Below are 14153 nucleotides of genomic sequence, written 5' to 3'. Positions count from 1 at the left end.
CCATACAAAAACATACACAAATGTGTGCATACATGTAGATATATACACAAAAAAAATAATAAATTTAAATCAGGGCAGTTTATTCTAGAAATTAAAGGATTTAATGTGAATGAATTTGTGATTAAATCAATAGATGAAAGAGAAAAATCAAATGATTGATCTTCACTGCACTGAAAGATGATTTTTTTTTGAAATCCAACATTTTTTTAGGTACTAGGAATTGAACCCAAAGCTTCACATACACTAGGTAAACACTGTACCATTGAGTTCCAGCCCTCAACATACACTCTTTTTAAAAAATGTGTGTGTGTGTGTGTGTATGTGTACGTGTGGATGAGAGTGCACACATGCACACCGTGTGTGGTGGTCAGAGGAGAACCTCACGTGGTGGTCGTCAGGCGTCTTCCACCTCTTGTTGTGTCTCTCATTGACCTGGACCTTCACCATGTTGGCGGGGCCATCAGCCTGTCTCTGCCTTCCCTCTCACCATGGTTGTGATTTCAGGCACATACACACCACCACACCAGCATTTTATGTGGGTTCTGGGGATCCCAACTTAGGTCCTCACACTTCTGAGGCAGGTGCTTTCCTGACTAAACTGTCTCCCCAGCCTCAAATTCACTCTTAAGGGACAAAAAGACTTTTAATAATGTAAGTACAGGTGGAAAATTCTTTAGGATTGTCTGTTTGGACTGGGAATGATGGTACAAACCTGTAGTCCCATCACTTTAAAGGATCAAGAGTTGGCACAACCTGGGCTACATAGAGACCCTGTCTAAAAAAAAAAAAAAAAATTAAACTGAAAGTATGTGTTTTCTATCCACCCATCCACTTGCTTGAATGTCAACCTCATGTCTAATGGGGAAACTGAAGCATGCTTATTAAAGTTAGGAACAAAACAAAATACCATTATGTACAATTCTGATTGGACAGTTTTATAGATGGTCTGGCTAATGGAAATAGACAAAAAAAGAAGTATAAAATTGGGGGAAGAAGTAAACTTTATATCACTTGAAAAGGAAATAATCCCCTCTATGGAAATTTCAGAAAAAAAATCAAATATAAAAACATTAAAATTAGTAACAGAATTTCAGTAAAGGACTGATATAAAGCATCCTCAAATCAATAGTTTTCACACACACACACACGCACACACACGCGCACACACACACGTACACACATATTGAAAGAAATAACAGCTGAAGGGTCTTGGCCTGGGGCTGTGGCCCAGTTGGTAGAGTGTTTGCCTAGCATGCATGAAGCCCTGGGTTTGATCCCCAGAGCCACATAAAGCTGGCCATAGTGGCGCACACATGCACTGCCAGAACTCAGAGGTGGAGGCAAGGAGGCCAAAAATTCAAGGTCATTCTAGGCTACATAGTGAATTTAAAGCCAGCTTGGGCTGAGTGAGACCTATCTCATAAAAGGTGTGGGGAGGGGAGCTAAGGAGATGGCTCAGAGGAGAAGGCACATGCTATGTAAACATGAGGACCTCAGTTCAGATCCTCAGCACCCATGTAAACCAGGGCATGACTGCACATGCCTGTAACCCCAATATTGGGGGCAGAGATGGGTGGATCCCAGGAGCCAACCTCACTGAAACAGTGAGTTTCAGGTTGAATAATAGACTCTGTCTCAAAAACTGAGGTAGAGAGGGACCGAGGAAGACACCCAACACTCTAGCCTCTGCATGCTCATGTACCTGTACACATATGTTTACATGCACCACACACATGCACATTCATACACACATACAAAGACAAAGAAAAATCCACCCATTTACTAGCAAAGGATAAAATAAACATGAATACATGGGGGGTGAGATCATTATGAGGCAAATTAGAAAATGTAACTGAGGTGGTATAAAGAGGTTTAAGTGATGCCAACGACATACTTAATACCTAAACAATTACTCAAGAACCCAATGATGCTTCTTTTCATTAAGTTCTTTGTAAATTTAATGTAAAATCAATAAATATACCTAATAGAAATTTGGGGGACCTGATGGTCAAGCTAATTTTAAAACTTATATGGAAAAAAATGAATTTGCAAGAATACATTTTGAGGGGCTGGAGAGACGGCTCGGTGGTTAAGAGGAGTTGCTGCTCTTGCAGAGGACCTGAGTTCAGTTCCCAGCATCCACATCAGGTGACTCACAATCCCCTGTAACCTTAGTTCCAAGGAGATTTGATGCCTTCTTTTGGCTTCTGAGGGCACCCACCTGCACTTATATGCACATACCCACACACAGACACCCCCAAGCCCCATCCCTCCACACAAATAATAAAATAAAATAAATTTAAAGAATACATTTTGAAAAAAGAAAAGTGAAAAATAACAGAAAATAAGAAGTACGCAGCCCATTCAGGTTTTAAAACACACTATAAGGTTGCAAAAATTAAAAGAAAAATGAGCTGGGCATGGTGGCGCACGCCTTTAATCCCAGCACTAGGGAGGCAGAGGCAGGCGGATCCCTGTGAATTCAAGGCCAGCCTGGTCTACATAGTCAGTTCCAGGACAGCTGGGGCTATAGGGAGACCCTGTCTCAAAAAGACCAAAATAAATAAATAAATAAATAAAAATAAAAATGTGAAAAGACAGGTCAATAGAACAGACCAGAAAACCCAAAATAGATCCAAATACACACCAAAGAATGTGGGATATGATACAGGTGGCTCTAAAATTAGCAGGGGAGAGCCGAGATAAGGAACAAAGAAAAGCCAGGTCCCTGCATGTAACCTTACCTGAAGATAAACACTAGGCAGATAAAATACTAAATATAGAAAATGAATGCACTAAGTAAACATGAAGGGTTTCTCCCTCCCTCCCTCCATCCATCCATCCCTCCCTCTCTCTCTTCTTCTTCCTTTACTTCCTCCTCTTTCTCTTCCTCTTCCTTCTTCTTTATGTATAAAATAAACCTAGGGCTGGGCTGGACATGCTGGCAAGGCCAGCTTGATCTATATATCAAGTTCCAGACCAGCCAAGGCCATGTACTGAGACCTTGTCTCAAAACAGTAAATAAATGAAATAAGTAAAAATACTTGGTATTGATTGAGCCAGGTATGGTGGCGCACGCCTTTAATCCCTGCACTCGGGAGGTAGAGGCAGGTGGATCTCTGTGAGTTCAAGGCCAGCCTGGTCTACATAGTGAGTTCCAGGACAGCTGGGGCTACAGGGAGAGCCTGTCTCAAAGAGACAAAAAAAATTAAAAAATTATAATAGACATATAGAATTGTGAATTTATATTCTAAAATATAATTATGTATTTTTAGTTTGAGAAGTATATCAGTTTAGTTACTACTATACTTGCTATTTCCTTTTTTTTAACTTGCCAGGCTGTGATTTTTATCTCTAGAAGTTCAGTTAGGGCACAGGAGAAGGTACACTGGGGCCATAGAAGAGTAATAGAAAAATAATGGAGATGCCCCCGTCCCCAGGCACCAGGACACTACCATTTTTTAGTATAAAGAAAGGAACATGGGAGGGTCTTCACTGTCACTGTGCAGCCTGGGGGCCTCCGCATTCCTGAGCTATGTGTGCACAACTTCAACAATAAAATACTTGGTTCTTTTCTGTATTTCAGAAATGTTCTAAAATTTAACACTTTGAAAACAAGTCCCTTCAGTTACTGTCTGAACTCAGCTCCTTGTTTGAAAGTTGTCTGCTTAGCTTCCCCTCACTTTGATGTTTATGGCTGTTTGAATGAAAATGTCCCCCATAGGTTCCAGGTATTTGGACATTTTGTCCCCAGTTGATGGTGCTGTTTTAGGAGGTCTTAGAAGATGTGGTCATGCTGGAGGAAGCACGTCACTGGGGGTGGGCTTAGAGAGTTCTTAAGCCTTACCAGTCACTCTCTGCTTCCTGTGCCTGCTTGAAGATATGAGAGCTTAGCTTCTGCTCCTACTCCAGCCACCTCTGCCGCCATGCCTCCCCGCCATGATGGACTGACTTTTGCCCCTTTGGAATCGTAAGCGAAATAAGTTCTTCCTTTTATGAGTTCCCTTGGTCATGGAGTTTCTATCACAGCAACAGAAAAAGAACTAATACAATGTTCCAAATGAACAGTTTGAAAAATGACAAACCTGTTACCCCCCTTTAAAGCCCATGCCTGTCTTTACGTGGAGGTAATCATTACCAAGACTGCTTCCTATTAAACATTTCTAGTCTACACAGGATCCTTAGTGCACTCAAGGGTTCAGGCCAGGGCGGCTCTGAGGAGGCAGACACTCGGTATGTGGGGTACTGGAGCTTGTACTTAAAAGAACTTCAAGTCAGCCCTCTGCAGGGGACCGTTTTCCTTTTTTTCTGTTCTGTTCTTTTTCCTTTTCTTCCTTTCCCTTTCTTTTCTGCTTCTTAAAAAATGTGTGTGTGTGTGTGTGTGTGTGTGTGTGTGTGTTATAAGTGTGTGTGCAAAGAAGGATGTCAGGTGTCCTGCTCCATCACTCTCCCCCTATTTCTTTAAGACAAGGTCTCTCATTGAACATGGAGCTAAGCTGGCAGAGATCTCTCCTGTTTCTGCCCCTCTCCACAGTGCTGGGGTTGTCCAACTTTACATGTGAATGCTAGGGGTGTGAACTCAGGTCCCATGCTTGTACAACAACGGCCCTTACCCACTGAGCCATTTCTACAGTCTCTCTCTCTCTTTCTCTCTCTCTCACTCTCGCTCTCGCTCTCCCTGCTCCCCTCCCCGACCCCTCCAGGAGTTCATGTATCCCAGGCTGGCCTCAAACTCACTATATAACTGAGAATGGTCTTGAACGTCTGATCCTCTTGCCTCACCTCCCAAATGCTGGGATTACTGACCTGCACTGTGGCTAGTTTTATGTGGTGCAAAATCAAACCCATGACCTCAAGCATGCTAGGCAAGCAGTCCACCAACTGAGCCCCAGGCCCAATAAACCACTTTTCACAACACCCATTGATTTCCAGGGTAGTGGCTCATACCTGAAATTCCAGCACTTGGGAGGTGGAGGCAGGAGGGTGAGGCGTTCACAAGCAGTGTGGCTACCTAGCATTTGAGGGCATTTGGGCAATATGAGACCATCTCAAAAACCAAAATCAACACTAAAGAAAGGGAAACAAACCACAATTTGGGACCAGGGTCTGTCTTTTCACAACACCCATTGATTTCCAGGGTAGTGGCTCATACCTGAAATTCCAGCACTTGGGAGGTGGAGGCAGGAGGGTGAGGCGTTCACAAGCAGTGTGGCTACCTAGCATTTGAGTGCATTTGGGCAATATGAGACCATCTCAAAAACCAAAATCAACACTAAAGAAAAGGGAAACAAACCACAATTTGGGACCAGGGTCTGTAACACACAACAGCCATGACCAGCCTCCTGGAGTTCAACAATGGTGTCAGGATGCCCGCCCTGAACCTAGGCACCTGGATGTCCCCCTTCATGCCAGGTAACCAAAGTTGTAAAGTTTGTGATTGACACTGGGCAGGGCCACATTGACAGTGCTCAGGCATACTGGAATGAGAAGGCAGAGGGGGTCCTCCAGGAGAAGGTCAGGGAGCAGGTGGTGAAATGTGAGGAGCTCATCGTCCTTAGCAAACTGTGGTGCATGTTCCACCACAAAAGAATAAAGGGGCCTGCCGGAAAACACTCAGCAGCCTGAAGCTGGACTGGCCAGACCTCTACCTTATTCACTGGTCAACAGGCTTCAAGCCTGAGCCTGATTATTTATTGCTAGGGTTATCAGGCAAAGTGATTCCCAGTGACACCAATTTTGTGGACACTTGGACAACCATGGGTGGTCATGGATGGTCTGGTGAAATGAACTGGTGTCTCCTACTTCTTTCTCTGGATTGAGAGAACCTTAAAACAAACGTGGCTTAAAATATAAGCCTGCAGTTGACCACATCAAGTGCCACCCATAACTAATTCAGTAAGTTGATCCAGTACTCGCATTCCAAAGGCTCTGCCTACATCTCTCCTGACAGGCCTTGGGCTGAGCCTGAGGACTCTTCTTTCCTGGAGGATCCCAGGAACCAGGTGACTGTAGCCAAATACAAGAAAATTGCAGCCCAGGTGCTGATCTGATTCCCCATACAAAGGAATTTGGGGATGATCTTCAGGTCTGTGACATCAGCACGCATTGCTGAGACCTTTAAGACCTTTAAGACCTTTGACTTCAAGCTGAGCAACGAGGACTTGAACACCTTACTCAGCCACCACAGGACCTGGAGGGTTTGTGCCGAACTACCCTTCCACGCAGAAGTGTGAAGCTGTGGAGGCCTTCACTTTCCCAAGCGACTTGCATCTGTCCTTCCTGCCTCATCTGTCCTTCCAGGCATAGTGTGGCCTGGGTCCCTCAGCACCGCACAGCACTTGCAGACCAGACACTGAGGATGTGTTAGCTTGATGTACACTCCAGAGAACAGTGTCAGCTCAGGTCTTTCCAGTCTGTCTTTCCTTCTCCTAACCCACCTGAGGATGTTCAACCTGTGCTCCCTTCCAAACAGAGATCTATAGTCAAAATGGCTGAGTCACTAACAGCTGAGTTTTGAGTGCTTGGAATTGTGATCTTTTCAATCAGACTTCTCTTTGCCTCAAATAAAAAGTGCTTTGGGGACTTAAAAAAAAAAAAGCCATCTATGACTTGAGAAAATATTAAGTGAAAATCCTACACAATACAGTGGTTTCCCTTTAACTGGAGTTTCATTTGCTGCTGTTTCAATTACTTATGTGGTTCACAGAGGACAAGACGTACTAAATAGGAAATTCCAGAAATCAATATACAAGTTTTAAGTAACTTTCATTAACAGTGCACTGTTCTAGTTGTTGTACTTATCATTGTTGCTAATTGCTTACAGTGTCTAATTTATGATTTAAACCCAATCATAGGTATATGTATATAAGAAAAAAGGGTTATACAGGATTTAGTTCTATCTATTGATCTGGAATGAATTTCCTATGGATAAGAGGGGAATAGTGTATAAAATTCAGAACTGGAAGTGATTTCTGAGCTGGGAAGATGGTTCAATAGGTAAAGCGCTTGCTACGTAAACATGAGGACCTGAGTTCAGATCTCCAGCACCCATACAAAAAGCTGGTCCCTGTTTGTAACCCCAGAGCTGGGACAGCACAGATGGCAGATCCCTGGAGCTGGCTAGCCAGTCAGTCTAGTTGAATAACTGAGCTCCAAGCTCAGTAGAGACTTTGTGTCAAACAATATGGTGGGGTGACTGAGAAAGACACCCCCATGTCAACCTCTGGCTTCTTCACGCACACACGTACACTGGCATCCCCATGTACATGTGGACACCCACACTGTGATTTGAGACCCCTCCCTCAACACACGCTGCACACATGCGCACACATGCACACGCTATTTGTGCTGTTACAAGCCTTGAGGTAGTTGTGTGGGCACTCAGAGCGTCTTCTGCATTTTGAGAACAAAATCCAAGTCTTTAGCCCAAATATGCCAACGTTTTGAAATAAAATAAGTGTCACAGAAATCAGAACATTGAATTCCAGTTTTACTGTCTCTGGTTTGGGGGCCAATTTTTCTTGGTCAGTTATGCAAGTTCCTAGTCATTGCACCCCAAATCCCTCAAAGCTCAGAAGGAGACAGGGAACGCACAGCTGCCTGTGAACGCTAGGGAGGGGCTGATGCTTTGGCTTAAAATATGTATATAATAAATCACTGATGCTGGCTTTCTATGCCTTTCCCAGGACCTCTGAGGAGGCCTTTCCTCTATGAATCTTGAAGTGAAAAGAATGCCTGAAAAAAAGAAAAAAAAAAAAAAAACAAACAGCTCAAGTTGTTCCAAGAAGCATACCAGAGGGTTTTCCTCAAATACCAAGATCAAGTATGGGGTAAAGGGACCCAGGCAGGGCTGCTGCGGCTCCATACTGCCCCCTAGCGGCAAGGCACATCACAGCATCCCACCCTACCCCTGGATCCATCTGACTCTTCCTGACCCTCCTTCTCTGCGTCCCAGCAGTGTCAAGCCGGGGTATCACCAAATACTTGCTGCAGTGAGTATGTTAGGAAACAAGACCACATAGTTCCTCTTTTCCTTTCTCCTGCCCAAATGAGGCTAGATGGCCATTCAATTGTGTAACAACCTTTTGTGGCAGAATTGAGCCTAATCTGTGCAAATCAAGCAATAGGCGAAAGAGACCTCTAGACTCAAGGTGTATCCTAGTAGCACAAAACATATCCCTAAATCATCCTTGCTGAAACATCCCATGCAGAAGCCCTCAGAAACGGCCAAAGCTGCTTGAAGGTGACTTTGAGTGGGAGAACTTGGGTAACGGCTTGCCAGTCTGAAGGATGGCCACTTGGGGCTTAAAGACACAGTGAAATTGGAATGAAAAGAAATGGCCAGCTGTGGCCAGGCAGAGCGGCAGAAGTCCCAGAAAATAGTTCTTGACATGCCTGAACCTTGTAACTGGATTCTTCTTCTCTGGGGTCACATGAAACAAACCATCTTTACTCAGGAGTGAGTGTGGTGGCCCTGTCTGTGGGGCAGAGCAGGAATGTTCTTTGTCATTCTTGGGGATGGGGTGGTCCCTTCCAGAAGCTCATGGACAGGCAAGGTGGCGTGTCCCCAGCGAGAACAAAGCCCAATCTACTCCTAAGGTGTTGAGGTGACAGACACGAGGACACTCATGCATGCAGCTACCACAGCGAATGCCCATGGCTCTTTTTCTGGTGACAGAAGGTACTTTTAATGGCAGCCTCGTTCTGGGCTACTTGTCAGGCCTTAAGTGGAAATTTTGAGGTCAACAGGCCTAAATTCGGAAAATCAAGACTGTACCTAAAGCTTAATGGTCTGACAAGAACAGCAAATACCCGCTGTCCTTGCTTCTCCTCCCTGCCAGGTGTGTAATTGGTTCCTTTACTTTTCCTAGAAGGCAAAGCCATTATCACAGACCACCTTAGGGAAGAGGTAAGCTAGACTGTATGTTCGGGCAACCGGCAATAAGTCTGCTCGGCGTTCAATAAATAAGAGATAATTTTAAATGAAGCTAAGAATTTGCTTTATAAGTAAACTGAACAAGGAAGAACAAAATTAATCCCAGGCCTCTATTACTTAACAATGCTTCATAAATATCACACATTATCTTCAGGGGCTGGAGAGATGGCTCAGCACTTCCTGCTCTAACACAGGACCTGAGTTTGTTCCCAGCACCCACATGGCAGCTCATAAACCATCTCCAGGGGATCTGATGTCCTCTTCTGACCTGCATGCACATTCCCTCTCATATTCCCTCTCTCTCTCTCTCTCTCTCTCTCTCTCTCTCTCTCACTAAAATCAATTTAAAAAAATGTACCTACATAATATAAGAATTAATAACTTGAGGCTGGAGAGATGGTTCAGAGGTTAAGAGCACTGGCTGCTTTTGCATAGGACCTGGGTTCCAACCCCAGCAACCAGATAGTGGCTAATAATCGTCTATAACTCTGGTTGGGGATCCAACACCCTCTTCTGGACTCTGTGGGCATTACAAGCCTGGGTACATTTACATATATGTAGGCAAAACATTCATACACATAAAAATAAATTTTAAAAAATTTTAAAGAATTGATAGCTTAATTTTGAAACTGGAAACTTACTGAAGGGACCAATAATTCCTTAAAATTTTACTTTGGACAAAACTACTCAAATCAGTATGATCCACAGAAAAAGCGTGTGATGGTGTGTGTGGCCCAATTTCAACAAACTCCAACTCCACGATTGTACCGGAAGAGGAAGAAGCACCCAGACCAGGCCTAATTGCAGATGTTTACGTAACTGGTAGCCAGAGTCCACAGACAATGAGACTGCTTACTCTATAGATTTTCACTAGAAAATGAGAAACAGCTAGGAATGTTAGCCAAGTTAGCAGATTGTTTACCTTGCATGTACAAAGCCCCAGGTTCAGTCCCCAGCACCACATAAACCAGAGGGTACAGGGTAAGTTTAAGACCAGTCTGAGCTACATGAGATACTTCTTAAAAAACAAACAAAAAAACTCAACGAAAAACAAAAAGAAAATGACAGACAACCCAAGTAGGTATCAAGTCAAGTTCTACTTCTGACCTTTCCCCACAGCACACACCCGAGAGTTTCTCTTGCTGAACGTATCATTAATAATCTCTTATCATAGCTCCAATATTGGGGCTAGAGAGATGGCTCAGCAGTTAAAGCACTTCCTGTTCTTCCGGAGGACTGGGGTTCAGTTCCCAGCACCCATAGGGCAGCTTACAACTGTCTGCAATTCTGTGATGCCCTCTACTGTCCTTTGCGGGTGATGTATGTAAGTGGTGTACCTATGTACATGCAAGCAAGCACTTATGTACGTAAAATAAAAAAACCCAAATCTCCAGTATTGACTTTGCCTGGTTAAGACTTTGTGTCTTCTTCCTTTTCTGGGTGGGGACAGGGTAACGGGAAAGTGAAAGACCGGTCGGGTGAAGTATGGGGCCCTGTTTATGGAAACCAAGTGCTCTGCAGACATTTTATATTTCAATAGATCAGTGACTGAAAATGTAAGAAGCAAGGTAAAAACTCCCTAAAACTTACAATTTAAACTTTTCAGAGAAATGCCATAAATATTATTTTTTGAGACAGGGTTTCACTATGTAGTCCTGGCTGGCCTACAACTCACTATGTAAATTTAAAGAGGAATTTGTGTTTAGCACACAGTCCTGATGTGCCTATTCATCCATCAAATTGCTGGATATTTAAAACAGAGAGACTCCCCGCCCCCAGTGCATCCCTGGGAGGCCACAGTCACTGCTCTCAAATAATGAGACAGACTGGATTCCTTTCTTATATGGCTTTTATAAACTACATCAGCTCCACAGTGAGTGTCTTTTAGAAAATGTCACCAAAATCAGAGGAGTTCCAAGATGAACTTGTAGCAGATGAGGGAAGGGTGGAGAACGTTGGAGACACAGAGCCACTGTCCTTTGTCCTCTGGGCTCCAGGGCTGGGGAGGACCTGCAGGGGCTGGCTGTAACAGCAGGGTCCGGTCCTATCTGCTCTGCGGGGCCCTGAGCTGCAGCTCTCGCTCCAGCTGCTCTGCGGTCAGGGTGCCCTGGATGGCTTCGCAGCCCGGGTTGAACACGGAGTAGGCACTCTTCTCTCCTTCCCTTTTCTCCTCCGGACCTCGGGTGCCCACGTACATCCAGTAGAACATGGACAGGACAAAATAAGCCAGGCCAAACTCCAGTTCCACAAACAAACCCAGCAGGACCAACCAGAGAAGAACCTTCAAGAAGGTGATGTTGGTCAGGAAAGACTGGGGACAGGGCGAGGTCGGAGGGACAGCTGAGCTCCCCCGGAGCAGGCGCGCGGCTTCCTAGGATGCACAACAAACAGATGTAAGTAGGGGAGGGTAATGGAGCTAAGAGGATCAAAACAAATCGAAAAAGGCAGTTCTCCTGGCTAGGCGGGCAGTGCCGGCTCATTGATTTCTGTTTCGTTGCCCTTCTCGCCAGAGAGCTCAGGCACCCTGCTCCAAATCAAAACTGGTCAGCACTCGCGAGGCTGACCCCACAAAAGCCCAACAGCCTTGAGATGGGCTCCATTCACCAGGGCCATTTCTTCGGATTAGCCGGCTGCTGACAAAAGCTCATTTGTGCCCCCAACAAAACCTGCTCGGTAATTGATAATGCAGCAGGCGAGGCTCGCCTTCCGTGCTGTCACAGTCAACACACGTTTGCTGATTTGATTAGATGAGCTAAAATATCTAGAGTGACTCGGTTCTAAAATGGAGACTACACCAAAAACAGGAAACAAAAATCCCTTTCATGTATTCAAAAACAAATCACCGCGATGGCCATTACCGGCCATTATAGGCATTACCATCCCACACCATCACCATGCTGCCCTCATCACTCATCCCCAGGCCGGCAGCGGCTCCTAACTGGACTCCCTGCCTCCTAGGGCTCCTCATCTCCAAGTCAGCCTGAGTACAACTGCTAAATGGATTTTATAAGTCATCATCTTCCTCCTGCCCACACATCCTCAGTAAGTGCCCACAGCCTACAGGTTAAAGTCAAGACCTCTTAGTTGGGAAGGCCAGACACAGGCTCCCGTTCTGGATGCTAACAGGAGAGCCTGGTGTGTGGTGGCTTTAGGGAGTGTGACCGCTAGTCCTCTAAAAGTTTTCAAACTTTTTAGGAGTATCTTATTGATACATAGTAAGAAAGAGGTTCCATACCAGCACATGGGTGTCAGAAACCAAATTTTTATGTCACCCGCCAACACTCACCTGTATTTCATATTCTTAATTTTAAAAAGATTTTTATTTATTTCTATTTTGTGAGCATGAGTGTTTTGCCTGTGAGTACATAAGTGTACTATGTGTGTGCAATGCCCATGGAGGTCAGAAGAGAGTGTTGGATCCCCTGGAACTGGAGTTATGGACACCTTAGCTTTGGGTGTTAAGAACTGAACTCTGGTCCTCTGCAAGAGCAGCCAGTGCTCTTAACTACTGAGCCATGTCTCCAGTCCTTAAGCAGCTTTTAATGGAGATAAGAGCCTCTGGGTTGCTTTTACCATCCATGGATGGTCAGGACTTAAAACTTGAAAAATAAGAGCCTAAAATGTTCTCGTACAACACAACCCACAATCCATTGCTTCATAAATGACCCCTCTATCCCAGCTTGACTAACCTAGACATCCCAAGGCCTAGAGCTGCCTCTAGGTCCTCTTCTCCCCCGACTCCTAGCCTTCCTCCGAGGCCAGTGCAATGTATGAACTGGGCATGATCTACCTTCCTTGGCTAGCTCTACTACTACCAGCATTTATAAAAGAGAGAGATGTCCATTTCAGATTTGGCCAGTGGGCACAATATTTGTCACCCCAAAAGAGGAGGACATCAGGTAGGGAAGGTTTGGCTTATCTGGGAACCAGAGAGACAGAGTGACTGCAGTGTCCTGGCCAAGGTGGGGCAGGATCGATGAACTGGTGGCAGGCAGGAGCCAGACCATTTCAGTCAGGTAAGCCACAGTAGATTCTGGAAATGGCAAACCACTGAAGGTCTCAATAGGAACCAGCACAATCCAATGTCCATTTGTGACACTCTGTCTGCCACACGATACACTGCAAGGGACCAAGAGCAGACACAGGGGCAATGTGGGCTGCTCACTCAGGAGGCCCAAGCAGAGGATCAGGCACTGATGGACAGAATGCAGTTCCTGGTAAGCTCAATCTACTTGACGATTCACAGTATAAAACACATCCTGCTCCTCTACCACCACTTACAGAGTGCCTCCAAGGATGCTTGATCCCCTGCAAATGTAGACAGTGGGATTCTTATGTCCAGTTACTGGTATGGAAACACTGAAGGGTTAAGCAGTTGCTCTTAAAGTAATAGGCAACAATAGCAACAGGCAGCTAGCAACAGGCAGAGATGAAATGTCAGTCCAGGATCTGGTCCCTCTCAAGCCCTTTATATTTAACTAGGTGCTCTATAGGGGATGGTAGGGAAAGGGGTTGGAGTTAGGAGATGGGAGGAGTTGACAGCCAACAAACTGGCAGAGGGGATGGTAGGGAAAGGGGTTGGAGGGACCATGGAGGTCAGAAGAGAGTGTTGGATCCCCTGGAACTGGAGTTATGGACACCTTAGCTTTGGGTGTTAAATGCCCATGGAGGTCAGAAGAGAGTGTTGGATCCCCTGGAACTGGAGTTAGGGACAGCTGTTAGCTGCCATATGGGTGCTGAGAATCAAACCCAGGTCCTCTTCAAGAGCAGTCAGTACTCTTAACCACCGAGCCATCTCTCTAGCCCACTCCCGTACTTTTTGAGAAAGGGTATCTCATTAGCATGGAGCTTGTCTACTAGACTAGGCTGGCTATCCAGCAAGCCCCAGGAATTCACCTGTCTCTCTCAGCCTTCCCAGCACTGAAGTCACAGCTGCTACAAGCAGGGCATGGTGGCTAATCCTAGCACTTTGGAGGCAAAAGCTAGTGGATGGATCCCTGTGAGTTCAATGCTGGCCTGGTCTACAAAGTGAGTTCCTGGGGACTCCTGCCCACGGTGTTGGCGACACCCAGAACCTTGGTTTGTTCGGCAAGTAGGCCCCTGGTTTTGTCTGTTTCTTTGGCTGCTCGAGGGTAAGCAAGTAGCCCCTTCCTCTGTCCCCTCCACCCTGTCTGTTGTCTTTATTGTTGGACTAGTTTGTTAGGTCAGGGAGGCACGC

At 45.3% G+C, this 14153-nt stretch overlaps 1 protein-coding gene and 1 pseudogene across 1 annotated transcript in view; one reads left to right on the top strand and one right to left on the bottom strand.

The window, feature by feature from the left end:
• Positions 1–5330: 5330 nt before the first annotated feature.
• Positions 5331–6233, top strand: LOC103739719 (annotated as a pseudogene).
• Positions 6234–10747: 4514 nt separating this feature from the next.
• The window catches only part of Saysd1 (SAYSVFN motif domain containing 1), a 10955-nt gene continuing 7549 nt past the window's right edge, over positions 10748–14153 (bottom strand). Inside the window, exon 2 of the mRNA XM_008840041.3 lies at positions 10748–11306. Coding sequence (XP_008838263.1) covers positions 10980–11306 — 327 coding nt within the window. The 3' untranslated portion in view covers positions 10748–10979. The remainder of the gene's footprint in view (positions 11307–14153) is intronic.

The sequence above is a fragment of the Nannospalax galili genome, unplaced genomic scaffold (assembly GCF_000622305.1).
Source record: "Nannospalax galili isolate Female #2095 unplaced genomic scaffold, S.galili_v1.0 scaffold538, whole genome shotgun sequence".
Taxonomy (NCBI): domain Eukaryota; kingdom Metazoa; phylum Chordata; class Mammalia; order Rodentia; family Spalacidae; genus Nannospalax; species Nannospalax galili.
This window is presented reverse-complemented; position numbering and strand designations above follow the sequence as displayed.